The sequence below is a fragment of the Thermobia domestica genome, chromosome 3, assembly GCF_964235325.1.
Source record: "Thermobia domestica chromosome 3, izTheDome1.hap1.1, whole genome shotgun sequence".
Classification (NCBI taxonomy): Eukaryota; Metazoa; Arthropoda; class Insecta; order Zygentoma; family Lepismatidae; genus Thermobia; species Thermobia domestica.
In genome coordinates this window covers 331,421,837-331,446,469 of record NC_137456.1, presented here as the reverse complement: position 1 = coordinate 331,446,469, position 24,633 = coordinate 331,421,837, and the positions used below count along the sequence as shown (strand labels likewise).

At 33.5% G+C, this 24,633-nt stretch overlaps 1 protein-coding gene across 2 annotated transcripts in view; it reads right to left on the bottom strand.

Moving 5' to 3' along the window:
- The window catches only part of LOC145681215 (uncharacterized), a 63,849-nt gene extending 39,604 nt beyond the window's left edge, over positions 1-24,245 (bottom strand). For both annotated transcript variants that reach the window (XM_081752750.1, XM_081752751.1), the window contains exons 1-2: positions 24,017-24,245; positions 5,950-6,498 (exon numbers count right to left, since the gene is read on the bottom strand). In XM_081752750.1, coding sequence (XP_081608876.1) covers positions 5,950-6,386 — 437 coding nt within the window. In that variant the 5' untranslated portion in view covers positions 6,387-6,498; positions 24,017-24,245. The remainder of the gene's footprint in view (positions 1-5,949; positions 6,499-24,016) is intronic.
- Between the last annotated feature and the right edge of the window lie 388 nt (positions 24,246-24,633).

Genomic DNA, 24,633 nt, shown 5'->3' with positions numbered 1-24,633 from the left:
ATATTTTGTACTTACCATCATTTTTATTCTCTTTTGTAAAAAAAATATTATCGTGAATAAAAGTATGTTTTCTTTTGTTTTATTTTTAAAAATTGTTTTATTTGAGTTTTTTATTTCCTAATAAACACCTTTTATGACCAATTAAGTTACTATATATATAACATAATTACTTAACATAGTCGTAATATTTAACCCTAGAAACGCAAATTTCACTATCAACCCATTAAAGGTAAACCTACGTAATATTTACGTAACACTAAATAATGATCTATAAATATATGATTCATATAGAAACTATTATTGTTCCTTTGCTCAAGGTTCCAAAATTGAAGTGTTATTGTTTAGATAATATTACAGCACAATTATTATCCAGGGAAGTAATTTGTGGGGGCAGGGGAGACAACAGCAACTTAGGGAAGCTCCCGGCTGTCCGAGGGGTCCCATTTTAACAAAAATTTTCCTACTCCATATACGACAGAAACATGAAATTATAAATGAAGCATCAAACAGGTTCCCTATATTACATAAACAAAACACTATACAAAATGTAAATAAAACAAAGATGAGTCGTGGGTCCATTTCAGTAAAAAAAATATCTACTATTGGGGGTCCTAGAAATAATATTTATTCGTATGGCTTTGAGATTTGTCAATATTGCCCTATTAATTTGTCAAATATAGAACAGGCCCAGGGGCGTAAATAACTACCTTGCAGAACTTGCCGTGTGGGAGCGCACACAGGCTTTTGGGGGCCCATACGGAGTAAGAGAAAAAGAAGAGAAGGGACCCAAGAATTAGAAAACAAATTTTTCTAGGAGCCTCAAATACGCGTATGAATGCTTTCCTCCCAGAAAAAAATGTAAGTTGCGGTGCTGCTATTATTTGAAATCTTTTAGAAGTACATAGAAGAGCAAAGTAAATATTATTAACACTTAAGAACAAACGTTTGAGAATGTCCAGAAAAAGGCCTATCACTGATTATTTTTGTTACTAGGAAATATTGAATTCATATTGGATAGTTCTTTCATATTACATGTGAGACTGAATCGTAAATCACACACAGTTATGGCACATTTTGTTCTGTGTTCACCACATATTGGCTTATTATAGTTATGGCAATGTTCCTTCTTGGGATCTTCCCACTTGAATCTGTCATTGGATTTGTCTTCAAAGGAAAACCATACTTTCCTACCAATTTAATAACACCATTAACTTTCACTTCCCTTTCGGCAAATGAAAGTTCATTTGCCTTGTCATCTCTAAAATATGATGGCCTCTCTGTCTAATGTTATCCAGATTCTTCTCTTGGATGCATGGCGAGACTCCTATTTTTGTTTTTACTGCATTTGGAAATTTTCCGCTTCTTTGGTTGGATTTGTGGTTTCACATTCAACAGTTCAAATTGCTGACACAAAATGTTGTTCAATATCATTTTCACTGGGATAGTAATCTGGATCTTTGTCGGAGTCATCTGCTTCTTCTTCTGATCTCACATCAAATTCAACGTCATCTTCCTGAATTTCTGAATCTGAAATCTCCTCTAATATTCCTAAAATAGATTCCTCGCTATTTATTGAACCAAACTCGTTCACTTTAGTTGTCATAATTAATTCTTTACGAATGATAATTGCCCATTGATGGTAAACATACGTAAAAAATGCGTGCAAGAAAACTAACGCTAAGGGCAAACACACGCCTAACTTACGTGTAAGATTTTACGTTCAAAGGTAAACATACGCCAAATTTACGTATAAGGTTCTACACTCAATCGTTTGGTACAGAGAACACAACACCTACGGCAGTAATTAACAACGGAACATCAAGCCAACTAACCAGCGATAGCATACCTTGAGGTTTGTATTTCTACACACAGTTTCTGCTACGTCACATCAGTGTTTCTAACTCATACCCGAAAAACTTACGTAGTTTACCTTTCTCGGGTTAAAGAACAGACGAAAGCGTATTTTAAGAGAAAATATTATGCCGGCAAATGTCATACAAATTAGCAAGAAAAGTCTTGGCTATAAGCTTTAGTGCCCGCGGTTCAAGGACATACGATGAGATCCCTCCATCAAAATATATAAGCTTTTGAGACAAAAATCTTCTTCACCAGTGAAGTTCATCTTATGACGCCAACCTTTCAAAGATAACGTTAATGCCAACCTGAGGTCCCTGCTGACCCCAACCAATAACGTTGTTAGTAGGCTACTTTTATTAGGTTATATTTTTATTATATTAACTACAGTTTCTTAGTTGCATTTACTATATAGTAAAAACAAACACAGTACTCACACACACACACACATATATATATATATATATATAAATGACAACTTATGACAGTTTGTCCCTGGATGGGAGTAACCATATATCGTTACTCTGGGTTCATTCCTAACTTTCAGAAATAAATGGTCAAATGATAGTAAAATAGAATACCAATTAATATGGAAAAAAGATCCACACTCACGGTCGTTAGATTCGGGTGTGTTCACTAATTGCCAAAGGCTAAATCGTGTGCCCACCATCACTGGTGAGTCCCGCATAATGCAAGTGCATTGACAACTCCAAAAGAATACCTGAGGTGACAACAACTATCATAGCTAACACCAGGTGGTTGCACAGAGACAAAAATAACCTTTGTAATGCGCTATTTCCGATGTACTTTACCTGTAACCTGATGGTGAACTAAATTATGTACATAGTACGATATGATACTTCTCTTCCACATACTAAGACAACAACACTAAATATCATACACCACAGCACCATTATATATTATTTCATTATTAACGAAAATAGCTTATGCACCAAATATTTTAATATTTGAATATATTTTGACTTTTAAGAAAACAAGAACATAATGAACAACACTAACACAATATATATTGATCAAATAAAATTTAACGATAATAGCCCTTAGAAATCGATTCGGACGCGCATGAGTACGACACTACGAAGCACGCAGGAATATTAAAATTTCGGTAGTTTTACGAAAAAAAAAATGTTTCTTGAAGAGAGAAGCACTATTCGAATCGGTGGCCATATGATAAATTATTTTCTCCAAAAGAGATCCTCGGGTGTCGCTTCCATCTACCTTAGATATATAACGTTGTTTTTATATATCCTTTACTTTGTATGTAATTTAATAAAAACACATTGTATTAGCACTGACTTTTAACATTTAAGAACTTTTGGAATTAAAATTCTCGTACTTAACACATATAGTCGTAGTATTTGCACAATCGGATAAATACGTGCTCTAGCTTTGGAGTCTTCGACAGCACTCTCGCGCCTCTTTTGGCGTCACTTCTCTCGGTTCCTCTCAGAGCGCACGAATATAATAGTGGAATAAAAAATAGTTCACATAAAACATTTGGTTTTATTATCACTGCTCCAATAATAGGAAATAATGGATTAATTGCCATTTGACTGAAAGTACATTAATAATATTGACGTACATAATAGTGTAAAAAAATTAGTAATTATTCACAAAAATTCACATTATGACGCATGATCCAGTGCTGTTACTTTGGAATCAACTCTGCGTGGGTGTGAGTGAGGGAACAAACGAATACTTTACTAAATATGGTCCGGCGAGAGGTGCTGAAATGTATTGAGGAACGAGGCACTTTTTGGGTAGAAAAATTCCACTGTTTTCGCACTTCTGCGAATTCCGACTGGTTGAACATTAATTCCAAGAACTAACATTGCAAATATGAGGGTTGGTTAAAAAGTATATATTACCATACCGTTATAATTTAGGTGTTAGTTACTGATCCAGATCTATACAAGTCATGGAAATTCAGATCAAATATTTCCCAGAGTTCACGGAATGCTGATATCTTGTCTGTTTCCAGTTTCTCTTGACTAGTTTGAACGTTACGAAATCAACAAAAGCTAACGAGACAGTTAAAAGGGATCAGCAATATCGCTGCTTGGAATATTGGGCGTCTATTTTCACTTGTCAACAATTCATTCAAACCTTCTCCTGCCGATTTTGGCAATAAGGCCAAAATGATGAAGTCTATGAACAAATATATTTCAGTTTCTTCGTTTTTGAATTTTACTCCTTTACTTTTTGAACATAGATTCGCGCTTCTGTTTCTTGCACAGTTAGATTTGTGAATTCTGGAGTTTGAAAACTTTGAAGGCACGTCACTCATTCTGAATATTTAGTTCCGCTAGTTTGAAGCCCATTGAATCCTTGACGATATTTCCTTGCAACGTCTGGTGTTCTGACGGGTCCTGTCCACTTGATTTTCTTCCACGTGGAGCTGTAAATTCTGTACTCATTGTTCCGTGCTCTGTTCACATGCTAAAATTCGGCTAGAAAGCTGCCGAGGGACATAATCAGAAAAAAGATTCGCATCACGTCCAATGGGGCTACCAGTAGTTTGATGTCCTTTCCCTTCTCCAGACACTTCACATTCATACACGTAATGGCTGTCGTCCGATTCAACCTCAGTTGTCTCGCTATCAGTTACTTTTACTTCTAACATCCGCTGAACGCATTCTTTAGGCAGTCCTAGACGAGATACTGCAACTAAATAACAGAACTTTCTCAATGTAATTTTGATCTGAAACGCAGCGTTTTCTATATATTTGAGTAGTTATATACAGCGGCAACTTTTGAATACAAATGAAATTGAACTATTTCCTCACAAATATTGTACAGGAAGTACACCTTTTGATAAAGAGAATTTGTTTCAAAAATATGTGTATAGTAACATTCAGTAAGGTATCCAAATTGTAATGGAATAATAACACAAAGATCATGCTGACATCTGACAATTTTTAAAACAAGACAACTCACTTGTCAGTGGAATAAATATTAACTTTTATTTTGGTTGTCATTGTTACGAAATACCAATCTGCAAGCTCTAGTTATCTGTCTGCGCATATGGAAACTTGGAAAACCATGGGGTCCGTACAGACTACAGGTGTGCTAAACACGATTTGGTTCTTAAATATTCTTATAATTTCTACATACGAAAAAATACAACATGTAAATTGCTATGAGTGAATTGAAAACATCTTAAAAAGTGATATCCTGAGTCGTTGTTAATATAACGAAACAAACAGAAAGTTTACTAATATAATGAAGCCTGGGGTCCGCAAAGACCCCACGTTGGCGTCAAAGGTAAACCCATATCTTAAAATAAACAACTTACAAAAGCTGAATTTCTGGTTGGTAATTAGGAGATTGTAGTACGACATACATCAATATTAGAAGAATCCCAATAAGTGAAGGGGTCTCGTAAGATAAAAAAAAGAAAGATAATTTCATCAGAAGATCTGTATTTGGCATTTTTATTTACTAGGGTGTTATGTATATGAAATAATTATTTACTAGGGTGTTATGTATATGAAATAATGTTAGTTTCAGAACAAAAAATAAACGAATATAAAAGAATATGAGCATTTGTGCCATGTATTAAAAATAATTGGAGTGAGAGTGAATGTTATAGATAAACAAGTGAGGTACTGTTCCATATACTAGAAGACGCATTACCGAATTTTGGGTCAAAAAAACAAACATACTTCATAATCCACATACTGGTTCAGAAAACTATTAAGTAGTTTTAAAATTTGACAGTGGTTTACATATTGTCTACGGTATTAATAAGCGACCGACTTACATAAGAACACTCACTTATAAAAGAATTTATCTTGGCATTCCTCAAAAGTACGTTAGTATTCAATCCTAATACTCGAGGCTCAATATTAGGATGAGGTACATAGCAATTTACCGGGACGTTTTGATACTTAATTTTCTGCTGAACTGTCTCATCTCTTACAAAGCTCAACATTGGGTTGCGTTCTTTTGTTTGCAATTACACTTATCCAGTTCAAACTAAAGGAAAAACAAAATATTTAACGAAGTATTACAAGTTGAAAAGAAATACTTATACAAAACTAACTCAGATTAAATGAACGCATTTAAACGTACCTGAGGGAACATGGATTGATACCTGCGACTTGCTTATCATTTTCTAGAACGTCCTCTTCATGATCGTGCTTATCTCCAATATTGGAAGACATTAGACTGCTTGAGTCTTCTCTATTCTTTGTTAAATCGGATGAATTTGGCTTGATGTTACTCTGAGAACTGTTGTAATTTACAGGTATTTCAACTGTTGATAAACGCTTGATTAAGCATATTGCTCTAGAAATCAATTTCCAATCTGATATTGTTTCATCCTCATTACTTTCTCCAGAGATATTTTCTCTTTCCGTTGTACTTTCAGGTTCCTTACATTCCAAATGTATTGCAAGAGGATCTTCATGATCTTCAATGTTACTAGTACATACTTTGTAATCACATTCTTCAAATACATCGTTTCCTGTTTTCACTTCAACTTTAATAGGAACGTTTTCTCTTTTCATTTTAATTTTATTACAAAGGAAGTTGAGATAAAAAGAAAATTCGCTTTTCCGAAAACTGTTCAAGTTGGAGATTTGAAACCTTCAGAATTTAAATAAAAGGAAAAAAACAAATCTGAAAGGAATAAGAAAAATATTATTCGTTTTTACAAAATTTATGACCAAGCTGGGAAACACAAAGGTAAATGCAGCTTCAGGTGAAATTGGGTTAGTGGATGGAATACATTGTTATTAGACTAGGGATATAAAAGATATTTGAACCTATATTTTAAAATTTTCGAACTTTTTAAACTCATAACAAAATAAAGATACATCTAAATCCCGGAAATATAGAACCATAACGAAATATCAAAATCCTGATGAATATAAGATTTTTCTTTATTTTCACTCTTGCTAAAGCATCTACATTCCTCATAACTAATTATATATAACAAAAACTATATATAACTAATAAATGGTTTACATGCAACAATATTATAGGTTTAAGTAACGTTTCATATTTATTATTATATTTCTGCTAGAGCTAAGTACATTTAAACTAGTACGACTTTTGTATTCTTTCTATTTTTTTTAAAGTAACGAATTCTCAACGTACAATCAGTGTTGCTCAAGGACAGGAAGCTCTTCTACATTCCTAACTTATATTTCATAAATAAAATATGAAAAGTAATGTTATACATTTTTTTTACTTATAAATTGTTTAAATTTTCAAGACGTATTATAATATCTTAAGGACAGATTTACTTGTTGTCTCCAGCCTTTCATCTTTAATCAGATACATGTAGGTCAGGCAATTTCTAATTAAACTCATTTTGCACCGTTACCTCAAGCTTGAATTTGCTAGTCTTCCATTTTTTTTTTTTTTTTTGGTATCTTCGGTTTCAAAAATTAAATTGTATTTTTTTTCCTATGTAGTAACTTATGGTATTTCTGGGATAATTGGTTGTATTGGTGTTTAGCATCCATTTTGGTAGTAATGTTATATGAAACATGAACCTACTGGTTAATGTTGAATCCGAACAACATAGGTTCTTACTACAAATCAACCGATCTTTCGCGTAGAAGGTGCATAGGCTTATCTAAAGAGCATCTAGAGAGCTATAAAATAAAGATGTAATGGAGCATATACCCAATTAATGTTGTTATCGTCTAGAATATAAACAACTTAAATTAATGAAAGAAAAAAGTACTAAGAGCGTAGCTATACGGTATATTTTATTGAATTGAAGCATTTCGTAAAGCAATATGTTAATTTTTATTTTGGATATAATTCAGTTTTTCGAAATTTAAAATATCGAAATCAGTATCACAAGATCTTAACACCGAACACTCTTATCGGCATATATACTAAGTACAAGTTGCATTTCTTCTGAAAATTAAAATGAGATAAGATGATGAAGGAACTATGTTACATTATTACTTAACCAAAATTTTAAAACCAATTTGCTTTATTGAATTAAATGGCTGTTCATATTAATAGGTTTCTTAAGATTCAAACAGATATATCCCTTTTTGGATGCAGAAAAAAGGTAGTTTTCCTACCATAAAACAAACAACTGTGCATTATTTTCCTCATATTTTATGAATACTGGTACCTGTTTGAGTTATATGCGCATTTTGGTATATTTAATATAATAGTAGTCAGACAATTTCCTCCCAAACCCGTAAAAAGAGTTACTTCTCCTAGAATAGTAAATGACTTCCGGAGCCACGAAATCACCTCGAAGGATTTTTCAATAGAAATCAACTAGGGCTACCAGTGTTACCACAGTATTTCTTTCACTCTCAGGGTCGTCTGAGCTCAAAACTGCTACAGTTCGTTACTTGAATGAGATACTAATACTTTAGTAGATTTTGAGTCTAACGTCCCTTTCAGCATCGATGTTGTATGAGACGTGGACCCACTGATTAAGTGGAATCCAAATATGAGATTCCGCCGGGAATCGAACAAAGGTCACCGACACCAAAGGCGAGTATGATAATCGCTTTGCCACGGAGGAACTCATAACACTCTGAATGTTAAGCACGTAAATGTAAGGAGTGTGTAGACTGCGATAACGTATAAAAACGTGTTTAAAATCAAAATTTATTTTATGGTTTCCTTCGTATTTGCACGAAGTTAGCAATCTTGGATTATACTTAAGATCGTAATTTAGTTACTACTATTCATATCAAGATACGCCATGGCTTCGCTGTGCTGCATTGCATTGTCGAAACTCGTTAGAATTGTTGAAATGTTATCTTTTCAATAGTTAAGACATAATACTTTTCTTTTAACTGAGTAGTGAGAAAAAATAAAATTAATAAAATAGTGGTTATTTTATTGTATTCTTTTGGTAAGTTATTGGTTATAGGGCTATATATCGGAAATGAGATCACGTAATATCATTATGTCTGAATTGCTGCAGTGTTTTATCAATCTTACAAAAAAAAATATTAGAGAGATCTTAAAATATCACTTTGAAACAAACTGTTGGATTTGTTTTAAAGCTAAACAATGAGAAATATACGATTTTCACTGCTCTGCACCATCGCTTTCGCAGTTTATACGGACTGAAATGCTGCTACATTTTCCTGGAGCGTATTTAGCACTTTCAGCCCGACGGTAGTAAAGTTTTTGTCCGGAACTTTTTACAGGAAGTTTTAAAATTCCATATCTCAACAGACTTTAAACCAATTTCTTCGAAGTTAATAGGACATAGGGTAAACGTACGAATTACAGATAATTAGAGAAACGAACTCTTTGTTTAGTTTGTATTAAACGTGATGGCCCTCGAAAATATTTTCTTTTTCAGTTTTTTTTTTACTCGACGCAGTACAAAATGCACTTCCACCGAAAAAAATACACTCATAAAATGTCTTATATGATACAATCATAGTTAATATGCAATGGTGAGTTTGCACCTCACAGGAAACTTGTTTTCGGATCTAGAACTCGCAGTACTTCTCTTTATTGTCGTACATTTGAAAGCACTTTCCGACCTAAAGTTCCAAACCACAAACGTTATTTCTTCAAACTTTCTTTCACCGTGCGGATGCTATGCACCTTGCATCTCCTTTGTCCTACTATATTAGGACTTGCGGATACTAAGGAAACTCTGTGTGGGTAATGGCCCATTTCTACCAGCCTTCCACCGGGTGGGAATTGGGATGGTTCCTGTATTTCAACACTTGCTGAATGCAGCACTTCTTCTCCTAGGTTCACATAAGTTCGATATACTTATGTTTTTTGACTTCCTCCTGTACACACTGTCTGACCATTGACAAGTCGTAAATCAAACAGCAGAAAAACGGCTTCTTTCACTATTTGACAAACATACTAACAGCTCTTGCGTAGTTGATCTGTAAACACATCGTAAACCTGGCTTTCGTACAAGGCACATTTGAATAACTAGAGTAAAAATTTTCTTGGTATCAATTGTAGTAAAAAAGAAAAACAAAAGAAAAAATTAGTAAGCTTCCTATTTCTTAATCTGCTGTTTTGTGTATTGATTCGTTTGTTTTTCTACTATATAAATTCATCCGTAAAATCAGCTGAGACACTTTACATGGAAAATACTCTGTACAGAGAATACCCAGGGTACAACTAAAAAGGGGTTTTGCGGTTACTTGCATTTTGTCCCTCGAAGCTACATCAAAATATGCCTTCACATAGGAAAGACTCGTTTTTTTTTTCTCGGCGCAACGTCAAGTTCACTCGAGAGTTACTATCTTGTTCGCTCCCGGATAACCCACTTAGCACAAAATCATCAATGCCATAGCTATTTAACTCACAACGTCTGGGTCGCAGTTATTCATTAGTTATGCAATTTTATCACCATTTAAAATTTTGCCTCTTCTTTCTGTAATATTCCCGCTCGTAGAAGAAATATGTTTGATTTCTTTTTTGAATAAAAGAAGCACGAGAAATGTTCAAGAAAATATAAATGTACGTTCGCACGTCTCATTGCAATCAACACAAGATGTGAGTGTGTGTGTATTTTTTTGACTACTACAAACCGTAGGGAGATGGAAACGAAGTGAGTTCTTTCTGATTTCCAATATAACATAAGACGCGAAAAGAGCTTTCGTCACCTACACTGAATGTTGTTTTCGTTCAATGATATAAAACAAGACCAATCGTTCTCTGCTGCACTCGGCAGAAGAATTGATTGTAGAACAAGTTAAGTGAACATGTGAATGCTAAGGCTCAATTTTTTTTTCCTTTAAAATGTTCGTAAGCTCAAAAATATATATACTGATAGATCTTAAGATACAAATGGCGCCATTTTAGTTCGTCGATAGGGAGTTAGCAGCAGCGAGAAGTCAACAAATGACGAAAGCGAATGAAGTAATTAGATTAATCGATTTTTGGATCGGTTATTTCAACATTTTATTTCCGTGTTACATTGAGATTGTACATCCACTGCTACTATTTTTACGATGTTGTGAAATGTTATGAAATTTTACTTTCTTTTTCTATTGCACAATATCAGGTAGACTTCGCGCTGCGAGCTTCCTTAGCGCGACTAAACAGCACGAGGAAGTGAGCACAGGGTTATCGCACTTACTATATATACGTGCGAGGAATTTAAAGACTCGGCAGCCACATGGCTCTCTGCTCACAGCACAAAATGTTGCAATAAATCTTTTTATTTTTTCTTTAATTTAATAAACGATCTACCAAGTAAACAAAATTTCGTTAAAAGTTTTATATATTTGGACCACTAGAGTTCGAGATTCCCGAATTGTTTTTTCTACGTTTCTCTACTTACAACAGTAAAAGAGATCAGAGCGTCATATATTTATTTTAATAACACAAAATTCTCAGGAGATGAAAACTGTACTTTTCACAACTTACTGTTAATAGTTGCATCTATATATCGTACAAGGGAAATTATTTCAAGAATTTTATCCAATACGTAAAGCACGTTTTAATATTGCTATATTCTTCCAATGCTAAATGTGGTCCACGAAAATAAAGAGGAAATGTAAAGCATTGAAATGCTCTATGATACACAGCTTTTACATATCTAGGTTAAAAAACCTTATAACGATTTGGATTGGCATGGATTTTTAAGTCAACCGTCGTATTTTTCCAACGTCAATTCTTAGAAATGAAATGCAACCAGTTAACATTTGGAGGAGAACAATGCTTAGGAATTTGTCACCCAAAAGGTGCCTCACTTGTCCAGACAGTTTTGCTTCCTCTCGTCAGCCTATATTAGGACAGGAATTTAGCTACACTCGTGCTGTCCGCCCACGCAGCAAATCCTCACGACGATGACAGATTTTTACGTGACAATGTAAAATCTGTCAATAATCATTACTTTCACGACTTATTGGAATTATCAGTGCTTTTAATGTGATTTCAATTAACCTATGAATCATCTATTATATATTATTAGTAATATAATGAAGCAAAAACTTAATGTTTTCTACGAACTATATTTTAGTTTGTTAGTGTATTCTTGCGCTAACTGGCAACTATGTGACGCATGAAGAGAAGCGCGAGAGAATCCTGGGAGTCGCCATGTGAAAGTCAGAGTGAACAAACGAAAATGTTCTACGAACACTCTCAAAAGAGAGAATCTTATTATTCGCCATGTGAGAGAGAGAATGCCAACACCTTGTAAGCTAGTTCGACGTATTCAATATACGTTTTAAATACAGGAACGACCTTAGAACCAAAACTAACATGGATAGAAATTAAGCCGTAACATATGCAAAATGCATTAAAAAATATAAGAGTGCAAACGTTTAAAGATACTTGAGTAAGTCTTGAGTAAGGAAAAACCTAACGTGTTCCAGAAATGGAGGTGCCGCACAAACTCATCTTTATTTACAGTGAACTAGTGAATTTTTAATATCGTATAGGTTGATCGCGAACATCGCGCGCGTTAACGATATTATTCCGTAAAACAAAAGGAGCCATCATATAACAAGTCAAAAATTATAAAAATAAATCAAGAGTGTTTTGTGTCAGTGCCTATATGTAAATGTTTCGTTGTCAATGACGATAAAAATATAAGTGATTTACGAAATATATATTTTCCTTTTGATATTTGTTGATAGTAATATTAATAGGATTAAAGTGTGCGATTTTACATTTTCTTTCATACTGAATCAAGGATGATAAAGTCTAAAAACGTATGCTGTCTAAAGTAATACGTCATGAGGTAAGGTATTTATAAGCAGTGAAGTGCAAACATTTACTTTCATCTTCCACTACTCGTCTGGTGTTATCCCCCTACGCATGTCCGTCCCACCTCGTATTGTTTTGCAGGTAGCGAGCAGCATATCTTTCAGCTGACGTAGCAGCGACGGTGGGTATACGGCAAATGCCTCTAGTTTGTTATAACGCCCGAATCCTAGGACCGTGGAAGTGATGTTGTTTGTTTTGTTACCAGTTTCTTACTATAACCTATTAATTTGTGTAATTGAATGATGTTATAAAGAAGATTTTTATAGAGATCCAAGGTTCGGATCCCGATAGCATTATTAGTTGGTCTTCTCGAACTGGAACAAGCAAATATCGAACCCAATACTCTTATATCTGGCGCCCAAACAAAGACAGATGTTTTAGTGGGGAGAAAGCGGATTTTTGAACTCCACTGCTTCGTATTCAATGCCATTTTAGTAATTTGCATGTTGTATTTTGTAGTATAATATTTTACAATGTCAACTCCTAGTAAAATGGAAACACTGCTCGAAGCAGTGAAAAAGTTGTCCGCAGATTTAGCTAATACTAACCAAGTGATAAAGGATAATCATAACGAGTTAGTCAAACAAGGTGATAGTTTAAAAACAGAAATCACAGAGTTACGTGAAAAGTATGATTTTTCAAGTCAGGAACTTACGAATTGTATACAAAGAGTCGAATCCGAGTGCAATGCTTTTAAAGTAGAAATCAAAGTTGAAATTGAAAATTTGAAACGCGAAGTCAAAGAATTTAAGGCAGAAGTAAATGATCGTTTTAATGGAATGAAAATTCAAACGAATAATCAGCTGATCGAAACTAGAAGCGAGTTGTCATTAGCTATCCAGCAGGTTGAAGCCCAAAGCTGTAGTTCTCTAACTCAAATGAAGCATGATTTTTAAGAAATTTTTAACATGCATCATTGTGAAATCGTAGATCTTGAGGAGAAAATACGTAGCAATCAAAATTCGTTGGTAGACATTGAAAGTAAAATTCAAGCACACCAAGCAGAGGTATTCCAGTGCAAGCAAAAAGTAACTGTAAATGAAAGTAGTTTAGGTAATTGCGGCACAGAAATTGATCGTATTAACCAATCGTTACTTTTCCTCAAAAATACAGTAGATCGCTTCAGTAGCATTGTAGTAGGATTAACAAATGAAAGGGAAAAATAATCCAAACAGTATGTTCAAATTCAGAGTACTGTTTTGGAGGTTAAAAATGAAATTGGTAACCTCAAGCAAGAACTTCAAATGTTACAAGCTCAACTAACTTTGGCCCAAAAACAAATTCTGAACTTGCATGTGGAATCTAGACCCAGTAGCGTTGCTAATACTCATAGAGTAACTAATTCACTATACAGTAGTGTGGCTAATACTTCATCGACTCGAAGTTCTGCTAGTTGTAGTAGCAGTAGTAGTACTAACACAAGTCATGAAACTAATAGTACACCAAAATCTAAAAGTAAAAATCTTAGTCGCATTCATCATCGAAAACCAGCTCAGATTACAAATGCTAGGCCAATTAAGCGTAGTGTAACTGAATCGTTTGAAAAATTTTTAGGTCATGAAAGTGAAATCACAGCTTCAATTTTTTTGGAATTGTTTGAGAAAAATGTTAAATTAATGCAAATTCCGGAAGAACAGTATCTAGATATTTTAGATTTTTTGATGCAAGGTTCTTCTAAATCTTGGCTCCTTACTCGCAAACCTGACTTCAAATCGTATAATGATTGTGTTTTTGCTTTTAAGCAACAGTTCGAATCTCCACAGGTTGTAGCTGGTAAAATGTCAGTATTGCAATCGAAAAGATATGATCCTAAAGTTGACGGTACAGTTTACCAATTCGTAGCTGATCGCTACCATTAGATCCGAGAACTGAATGAAAATGTTATTGAAGCTTTTATTTTGAACACAATTAAATTGTTACTACCTAAATATTTTCAGAAACAATCGGTTTTGTTACCATCTTTGGATTTACAAACTATGTTAAACGTTGTTCAAAACCTTGAAACATTGTCAAAAAATAATGATAATTTTAGAACAAATAGCGGATTTCATAAGAAACAAATTCGTGTAAATCAGGTTAATGTCCAGGAAGATGAAAGTAATGAACATAATCTTAGAGAATCACAACCTCAAAGCAAAAACAAAGGTAAAAAGCAACTGCAAAGCAAAGGTAAAAATTAACATTTTAAGAATAAGAATAAACCGAGAAACGTTCATCCCCAGCGTAATCCTGAAAACGATAATCAGTATGATAGTCAAAAAGCTATACATTATAGTGATACTAGGCGCGCTGATAGTGGTGGGCATACGCCTCAACCATTTCCAACTTTTCATCCTGGTACCAACCACCTTTTATTTTAAATTTTAGTCAACCCCGTAGTTTTACTCCTCCTACATCATCAGTTACAATAGTAGACAGACAGCGTTAAACTAGAAACGCTCTGCCGAGAGAGTGCTTCTGGTAGAGCCTATGAAAAACTTAGCTATGGTCATGACTTTTATAATGAAGATGCACTCACACCAATTTTTCCTGTGGAATATGTAATGTTGAGTAAAAATATTAATAATGTTGTTAATTGGGACTTAGATATTTCTGAATATAAAATAGAAATTAATGAAAATGTAAGTAAAGGTAATAACACTTGCACTGCAGAAATTTATTGTAAAGTATTAGATACTCAGTTCAAAGCATTGTGCGATACAGGTGCATCAGCATCCTTTCTTAGTTTGAGGCGTGGAAACGTATTTTTTTCCGTAATATCACATCCACAATTAAAACCTGCACCACACATTCTCTTGGTAGATTATTCTGGTAAACGAAAAAAGCAGGTTAAGGGTGAAATAAATATTTGTGTGGAAATAGAACACTTGATATTCGACATAAGAGTTCTGGTAGTAGATGAATTAAATACAGAATGCTTGTTAGGTCGTAATTTCCTCACAATCGCCCATGCGATGATAGATTTTTCGAAAAACACGATTAGTTTTTCTGACGGAAAAGAAATTGTTGTCGTTCCTATGCTCATTGATAAAACACACAGTAAAGAAAATAATTGTTGTCAACCTAAGATGATTTTGATTTATGCTGATCGAATAAATAAACCTGTTGATAATGAGTTTGGTATTTCTGTAGAAAGTAATATCTTTTCAGATGAGAGTTCAGAGTTCGAATCCAAGCGTGACTATGCATCTTCAGCATGTCCTGTAATTAATAGTTTGGTTTCACAAAAGGGTAAACTGCAACAAGAGTGGATCCGTGTTTCAAATGAACGAGACCAGGCATATTCACAGTTGAGAAGAGTCTAAAGATTTTAGAATAAAAGATCTAAATATAAATCAAGCTGTAGAAGAAAATTTTTTACTCGAGTACTATGGTTTACAAATATGAGAAATTGATAATGAAATTCAAAATGCTCATGGTAATGTTCAACTAAACAGGAAAGTTGTGGGGATAAAGTTTCAAACGGTAATGTAATTTCTAAAATGCGTGTGGTAGCAACAATAGATGACATTAGGGAGAAAGTACATGAATGTGATCATTTGAATAATGAAGAAAAACAGCAATTATTTTATTTGTTGGTAAAACATCGTGATATATTCACTGATTATCCAGGTAGATGTATTCAATATGAATATTCTATAGATGTCGACACTACTGATCCTATTGTAAAAAGACAATATACTTTACCTTATCATTTTAAAGAAAGTATTGATAAGCAAATTCAGGAATGGTTAAAAGTAGGTGTCATTGAACCGGCAGTCTCGATACATAGCCACCCAATTTTCTGTGTATCTAAGAAAAACACAACTAAACCTAGAGTCGTAGTTGATCTGCCTGAGCTGAATAAACATGTTAAATTAAAACAATTGAAAGTAAACCGAATTGATGATTTATTGTTAAAATTTCAGGGTGCTAAGTATGTAAGGGATGTAAGTATGTAAATTTCAGGGTATGTAAGTTCAATTGATCTTGTGTCATCGTATTCACAAATCGCAGTATCTAAGGAATCTCGTAATTTTTTTGCCTTCTCTTGGAATGGCCATATGTACAGTTTTACTGTTATCCCATTTGGATACATAAATGGTTCTGTTGCTCTCATAGATGCATTACAGAAGGTGTTAGGATATGCACTGTATAATAAACTTGTTTCGTATATTGACGATTTGAGCATTCCAACTTTTTCTTTTGAAGAACAATTGAATCTATTAGATCAGTTATTTACTACACTAAGTGAAGCTAACATGACTGTTAACCTTTCAAAATCTTCATTTTGTAAAACTAGGTTTATTTTTTTGGGTTTTGTTGTAACACCTGAAGGTATTCGTAAAGATCCTTCTTACGTAGAAGTTATTCGTCAGTTACCCCGTCCAACCAATATGAAACAATTGCAACGAGTTTTAGGCCTTTTTGAATGGTGTTCGAAGTTTGTTGTTTGAATGGTGTGCATAAGTTTGCTGAATTAGCTGCTCCTTTATTTGAACTTATCCAGAAAGGAAGAAAATGGGTTTGGACTCCAGAATGTGAACATAGTTTTCAGTCCCTTAAAGACAATTTGGTGCAAGATGTATTACTTACTCACCCAAAACTTGATTCCGATTTTTCATTGATCACCGACAGTTCACAGGTGGCCATGGCTGGCATACTTTTTCAAGAAATTGATGGTAAAGGTAACACTATTGGATTCTGTAGTAAAACTTTAAACAAAGCGCAGCGTGCGTATATTACAACTGAAGAAGAGGCGTTTGCAATAGTGATTTCTATTCGTAAATGGGGACATTTATTGTATGGTAAGCATGTTAAGGTGTATACAGACCATAACTCTTTAGTGTATTTACATAAAATCAGAAATTGGAACTCTCGTTTAGCTCGTTGGAGTTTTGAATTACAAAATTTTGATCTGGAAATTGTTCATATTCGTGGAACTGACAATAAGGCCAGTGACGCTTTTTCACGTATAGTTTTAGTTCCTAAAACTGAAATTCATACGGTGAATAACCTCGAAGTATTACCATCATTTTTCGGAAATATGACCATACGGGAACTAATTGAGAAACAACGCGAACATGCAGAATATGATTCAATTATGAAATTTGTTCAAAATCCTAATGATCCATACTCTAAGGTGAAAAACAGAAATCTTGAAAAATTTTACAAACTTGAAAATGGTGTACTTTTGAACAGAAATTTCCATTTCCCAAATTCTTGGAGAATTTGTATTCCACCTTCATTAGTTCGTATTGTTGTAGAACATATGCATTGTCAGCGAGGTCACTTTGGAATTGAATAAACCTTTGGTTTTGTGAATGAAATTTGTTATTGGAAATCTATGAGAAAAGATATTAGTAATTTTATTAATGACTGTATTGTATGTAAAGAAACGAAGGTAGAAACTTCACCTCCAGCAAGACCAATGGAAAGCATTACTGTTAATGGTCCCCGTATACTCATTTCAATTGATATTTTAGGGCCGTATGTTCCTTCTTCTTCAGGTTACAAATATGCATTGTCAATCTTTGATATTTTCACTAGATATTACACTTCGTATCCTATGCGAAATGCTACCACTAAATGTGTTTTACGTTGTTTAGAATCATTGTATTTTTTGGATTTAGGTATCCCAAGTGCTATTCTGGTTGATAATGGTAGCTGTTTCATTTCTCGAAAATTTAAAGAAAAAATGTCAGAATATGGAATTAAAATTTATTATGTAACTCCATGTCACGGTTTTTCTAATCCAGTTGAAGGAATCCATCGTGAGACTAATCGTCTATTTAAATTGTTTTGTAGTGAGGATCACACTGCTTGGGAAAAATTCATTCCTCAAATTGTAATTTTGCTAAATTATTCGATCTCAAGTAGTTTAGGTGTAAGCCCTGCTAGCTTGCACTTGAATGTAAAACGTTCTGAATCAGTATTTAAGCATTTTGGTATTGTGGTCACTGAACAGGACACCGATGAATACATGTTGTGGAATAACAAATTAGTTATGGCAGATTTGAAAAGAATTGAAATAATTCGTAAAAGAAATGTTAAGTATAACTTAAAACAAGAAACTAAATATAAGGTAAAGGAAAATGATTTAGTTTTCTTAAAGCAAACAAATTTGAGTTAAGCCATAGACAAAAGAATCTCAAAATTTCTTTATCTGTACAAAGGTCCCCTGTTGTGTTCTAAAAAGGTCTCAGAAAAGGTTTTTGAGTTAACGGATCCACTCACTGGTAAATGTTTAGGATTACATTCAGTTGACAGGTTAAAAGTTTGGAAACCTACTAAAGACACAAAGAATATCTGGCTTAATTTAGCTATTAAACACTGTGGAGTCAAGAGTGATGAAATCTTAAAAGAACATAGTAAAACTTCAGAGTTGAATAGTTGTATTGAAGAAGTGACATATGATTCTATCAATGCGGTAATAGCAAATCTCTCAAACCAATGTGATTCCAAAATTAACATGAATAGAATTGGCAAAATCCTCGATGAAATTTTAGAATTAGACTCATATTTAAAATATCTCACTGAATCTTCATGGTGTAACATTTATAACTTAGAGTTTCCGTTGATAAATTTCATTGATCCTCTCGTTTTGTTTAATTAGCATTCTGGTAAGATCACAGTGATCAACTTAGGATGACTGACTCCTACTAATGTGGTGGGCTACCGCAGCCTTGTTTTCCAACTGAACACGCCTACGTGGTGAACCACTGAGTCACAAACGGGAGAGTAAAAAAAATAAAAAATAAAAAATAAAAAAAAAAAAATCATGGAATCAATATTGAAATGCAAACTTGAAACTAATAAAAATGATACATGTTAATTGTTAGCAACTATTGTTGCATTTACTTTGTGTTAATCTTTTCGTTGAATACGAAAATATTTCAAGTAGTACTTGAAGACATTGAAGCAAAGGTTCCTCTAATATTATGGGTTATTCATATTATGTAATGCCCGGAGTAGGCAATTTTCGTATTAGTCCCCTCTATATTATTGTTGAATTTTAACCAAACATCCTATCTTTTCACTTTGCTTCGGGGATGGAAAGATATTGACAAACAAATGGGGCAGGGTCTTGCAAATTTAATGCAGGCAATATATTTTTATATACTTTGAGCGTGACGAGCTCACATGTGCCCAGTCTTTCATTTCAAATAAATGAAATATTTTTAGTGTTATATTTACATATGTTTTTTAATATGCAATTTCGATAAAAAATGAATCAATTGTGTGCACTATATCGAATATTTTAGTTGTGTTGAATTACTTTGAATATTCTTGATAAGTGTTTTGTGTTGATATGTCAATGAACATACACATTTGAATTTTATGAGTAATGTTGATGTTTTAAAGATAATAAATTTTTATGCAGTTAGTAGTAAGGAATATTTTATTTTCATGAAACATAAAATCATAATAAATTGAATTATTTAGTGATATATACTATTTTTGAGTGATATTGTGTGTTTTATTTTAGAACTAAGAAGTATTATTGCAGAATATTAAATCGATTTTACTATTTTAAATTTATTGGTATACAGTTAGTTTGTACTACACTTTGTTGTGCATTCTTAAATGTGGAATTGAATACGATACCTTATCAAATATAATATTCTATTGAATATGATGTTTTATTGAATATATTATTACATTGAATATATTGATATATTTGTATAACTTCGTTTGAATTTTGAAAGACATTATGAAATACGATGTTGAATAGTATTGTGAGTTATAAATAACTACTGATTTATATTCAAACATTGAAATTATATTTGTGTTTACATTCCAAGGAATGATTAAAATAAATGGAAAGTATAAACCAATAATAAAAATAAAAGGACTTAAAAGACATTTACGAAATGGCCCTCGCGTTATCGTAAATGGCCCACGCGTTCGTTATTCTTCGAATTTCGTGATTATATCTATGTCCGTGTGAACCTACGAACTGTTATTCTTCAGTGTGAACGAACCTAAAATGACATTAACCCTTTATGAACTAATTGAGTGCTGTGATTGCGGTTGTGTTGCAGTGTGGTTATGAAGATTTGAATTCCAGGGTTCTTGCCCACTTCTGTGATATCATTAGTGGACAGTCCGTTCGCCGCCATTTATAACGATATGGATTGGCATGAATTTTTAAGTCAACCGTCGTATTTTTCCGCCAATTCTTAGAAATGAAATGCAACCAGTTAACATTTGGAGGAGAACAATGCTTAGGAATTTGTCACCCAAAAGGTGCCTCACTTGTCCAGACAGTTTTGCTTCCTCTCGTCAGCCTATATTAGGACAGGAATTTAGCTACACTCGTGCTGTCCGCCCACGCAGCAAATCCTCATGACGATGACAGATTTTTACGTGACAATGTAAAATCTGTCAATAATCATCACTTTCACGACTTATTGGAATTATCAGTGCTTTTAATGTGATTTCAATTAACCTATGAATCATCTATTATATATTATTAGTAATATAATGAAGCAAAAACTTAATGTTTTCTACGAACTATATTTTAGTTTGTTAGTGTATTCTTGCGCTAACTGGCAACTATGTGACGCATGAAGACAAGCGCGAGAGAATCCTGGGAGTCGCCATGTGAAAGTCAGAGTGAACAAACGAAAATGTTCTACGAACACTCTCAAAAGAGAGAATCTTATTATTCGCCATGTGAGAGAGAGAGTGCTAACACCTTGTAAGCTAGTTCGACGTATTCACTATACGTTTTAAATACAGGAACGACCTTAAAACCAAAACTAACATGGATAGAAATTAAGCTGTAACATATGCAAAATGCATTAAAAAATATAAGTGCAAACGTTTGAAGATACTTGAGTAAGTCTTGAGTAAGAAAAAACTAACGTGTTCCAGAAATGGAGGTGCCGCACAAACTCATCTTTATTTACAGTGAACTAGTGAATTTTTAATATCGTATAGGTTGATCGCGAACATTGCGCGCGTTAACGATATTATTCCGTAAAACAAAAGGAGCCATCATATAACAAGTCAAAAATTATAAAAATAAATCAAGAGTGTTTTGTGTCAGTGCCTATATGTAAATGTTTCGTTGTCAATGACGATAAAAATATAAGTGATTTACGAAATATATATTTTCCTTTTGATATTTGTTGATAGTAATATTAATAGGATTAAAGTGTGCGATTTTACATTTTCTTTTATACTGAATCAAGGATGCTAATGTATAAAAACGTATGCTGTCTAAAGCAATACGTCATGAGGTAAGGTATTTATAAGCAGTGAAGTGCAAACATTTACTTTCATCTCCCACTACTCGTCTGGTGTTAACTACGCATGTCCGTCCCACCTTGTATTCTTTTGCAGATAGCGAGCAGCATATCTTTAAGCTGACGTAGCAGCTACGGTGGGTATACGGCAAATGCTTCTAGTTTGTTATAACGCCCGAATCCTAGGACCGTGGAAGTGATGTTATTTGTTTTGTTACAAGTTTTTTACTATAACCTATTAATTTGTGTAATTGAATGATGTTATAAAGAAGATTTTTATAGAGATATAAGGTACGGATCCCGATAGCATTATTAGTTGGTCTTCTCGAACTGGAACAAGCAAATATCGAACCCAATCCTCTTATAACCTTAATTGTTTAATATAGAAGAAAGGTCGTTTAGACGAAAAAGAGAAAATGTTTCGAAACTAATCTAACATAGTGTTAATAGAAATAAGCGAAATTACAACTTTTGTTTCGATTCTACAAGAAAACTAGCCTCTATCAACTAAAAAAAAAATCACTTTTGAGAATGCCTTTGATTCGTGTTTCCACTATTATCACTTACAAGCAAACGCAAAGTCGCTGATTCCCCTGCTCTTACAGACGCAGAAGCGAACCGGGGCGCGGCTCCATCATAATCGCACTGCCCAATTCTGATACATAACAGCCGCACTGTTTGGTACTCACTTTGCGCTGGTTCGCTTATGTATGTTACACTGGAGCTCTTTTTATTGGAGCCAGTATTTAAACGCAAGTCGTGAAAGAATTTAGTTGTTTCAGCAATTATTTCTGGTGGGTTCTGTGAATATCATGTAATCTAAGTAGGATATTGTCATATGGAACAGACAAAAATATGGTCTATGTTACGTTAAGGGGGTCCAAAACTAGTAAGAAAACCTGCATGATTTACACAAGCGAGACGTTGCGAATGTAATGCAAAGAGTTCGTGCTGAAAGTGTGAGCTAGAAATGTAAGTAGTTTGTCAGTTGTATGTTGTGAAGGTTGCGGGGGAATTTGAAATTATGGAGAGAAAATAAGTAGTGTAGTGTGAAAATGCGACTGTCAACTATGAAGGGAAATGGCAGCATCGTGCGTTTCTTGTGATATTTCAATACTAAATTTCGTACGATGATACATAGGCAAGGAAAATGAATTGCTTAACTTTGTACAGAGGCACGGCTTAATAAAGTTGAGGCTCCTACATTTGGGAAGAAGAAGAAGCATATGGAAAGTTATTTATCGGAATATCTCTTTAGATGTTCAGTGAATCACAAAAATATAGTGCACAAATTCTTAACGTAAACTAATATAACGTTATATTATGTAACTAAACGAACATCAATAAAAAAAAAATAGAGAAATTGCAAGCTAACCTAATATAATGTTATATTATGTAATCAAACGAACATCAATAGAAAAAAGGGGAGAAATTGCAAATTTCACGTGGAAGATACTTGTCCGCCTTAGTAACGGAACATTGGCCAAACGTATTCCTAAGGAGAATGAGAAAAACTGTTTGAAATAAAAAATCTTTCCGTGAAACACCAACTTGTTTTATATATAAATTCACGTTGTCACATTGCATTCTCATCTTCTCCAAAAGCACTCCCAGTTAAAGAAATAAGTGTCCCACATACATATGATATAGACAACAAATAAAAAATCGTTTTATGTATGCCTCACATGGAGCAATGGCTAAACTTTACAATACACACTCCACCTGCGCACTGAAAAGTAGGGCAACTATAAAAGGATACATTAGAGCATGGTACTGTAGAATCAGGCAGGGACAACTAGGGTACGGGTAGCTTAAGTTTAAGGAAGTTTTGATCCGTTTTCATAAAATTAATAGTGTGTAATTTTTCGTTTTTGTGTATAAGGCTCAAGCGGGCATTGTAAAGTTAACCCAGAAAATTCTTCAAATTAAAACTAAATTGTGCATATATTAACAGTTCCCACGAAAAGGTGTCACGTAGCTACCTTCTTCAACTAGTGATGGCCCAATTTCCGGGATGATTCCCCAAAGTGCGAATATTCCAGGAATTTATGTACAATCTCAAAGAAAATTGCATTATATTACTATATTATGCTCTCAAAGTTAAATTAGTTTTTTTTTTTTTCATCAGAACATATTTATTACTGTTGTTTATGGCCGTACTATGTTATTTTAACAATTTTATTATATTTAGATAGTACGCATAAATGTATATTTACCTATAGTGCATTATGCTCTACCCAATATGTAGAAAGAACAATTAAGTAAGTCCATAAATTTTTATACAGCTAGCATTTTAAATTTATATGTAAGTGGATATTCTAACTTATCATTACTATTGATATTATAAACATATCAAATTTTCAATTCTTATAAACAAATTAATTTGGGTAACTTCCAGACGACGCCTATCCATTTACACGGGAAAATTTATCAACATGGTCACTAGCAGGGCTGCCAACTAAGTAAATGTTACTATTGTGCTTGATGGTGAAAATTATGGTATTTTCTAGGGTATTATGGTATGCTCCAAAAATCAAGCGGATATACAGTAATTCTTATTGCGACCCCCATTTTTTGTTTGTCAACTGGAAAGTTACTTATTTCGAGCTCTATTATTATTATTATTATTATTATTATTATTATTATTATTATTATTATTATTATTATTATTATTATTATTATTATTATTATTAAGTGACAATAGCATGAACGTAGTTTCTCTTACGTATTGGTACAATAACATCTGAACGAAATAAATTGTCTTAAGCTTATGATGCACTAGACTACATTTTGTGCAGTAAAATTAGAATAACTATAATACTCACTGATAGAA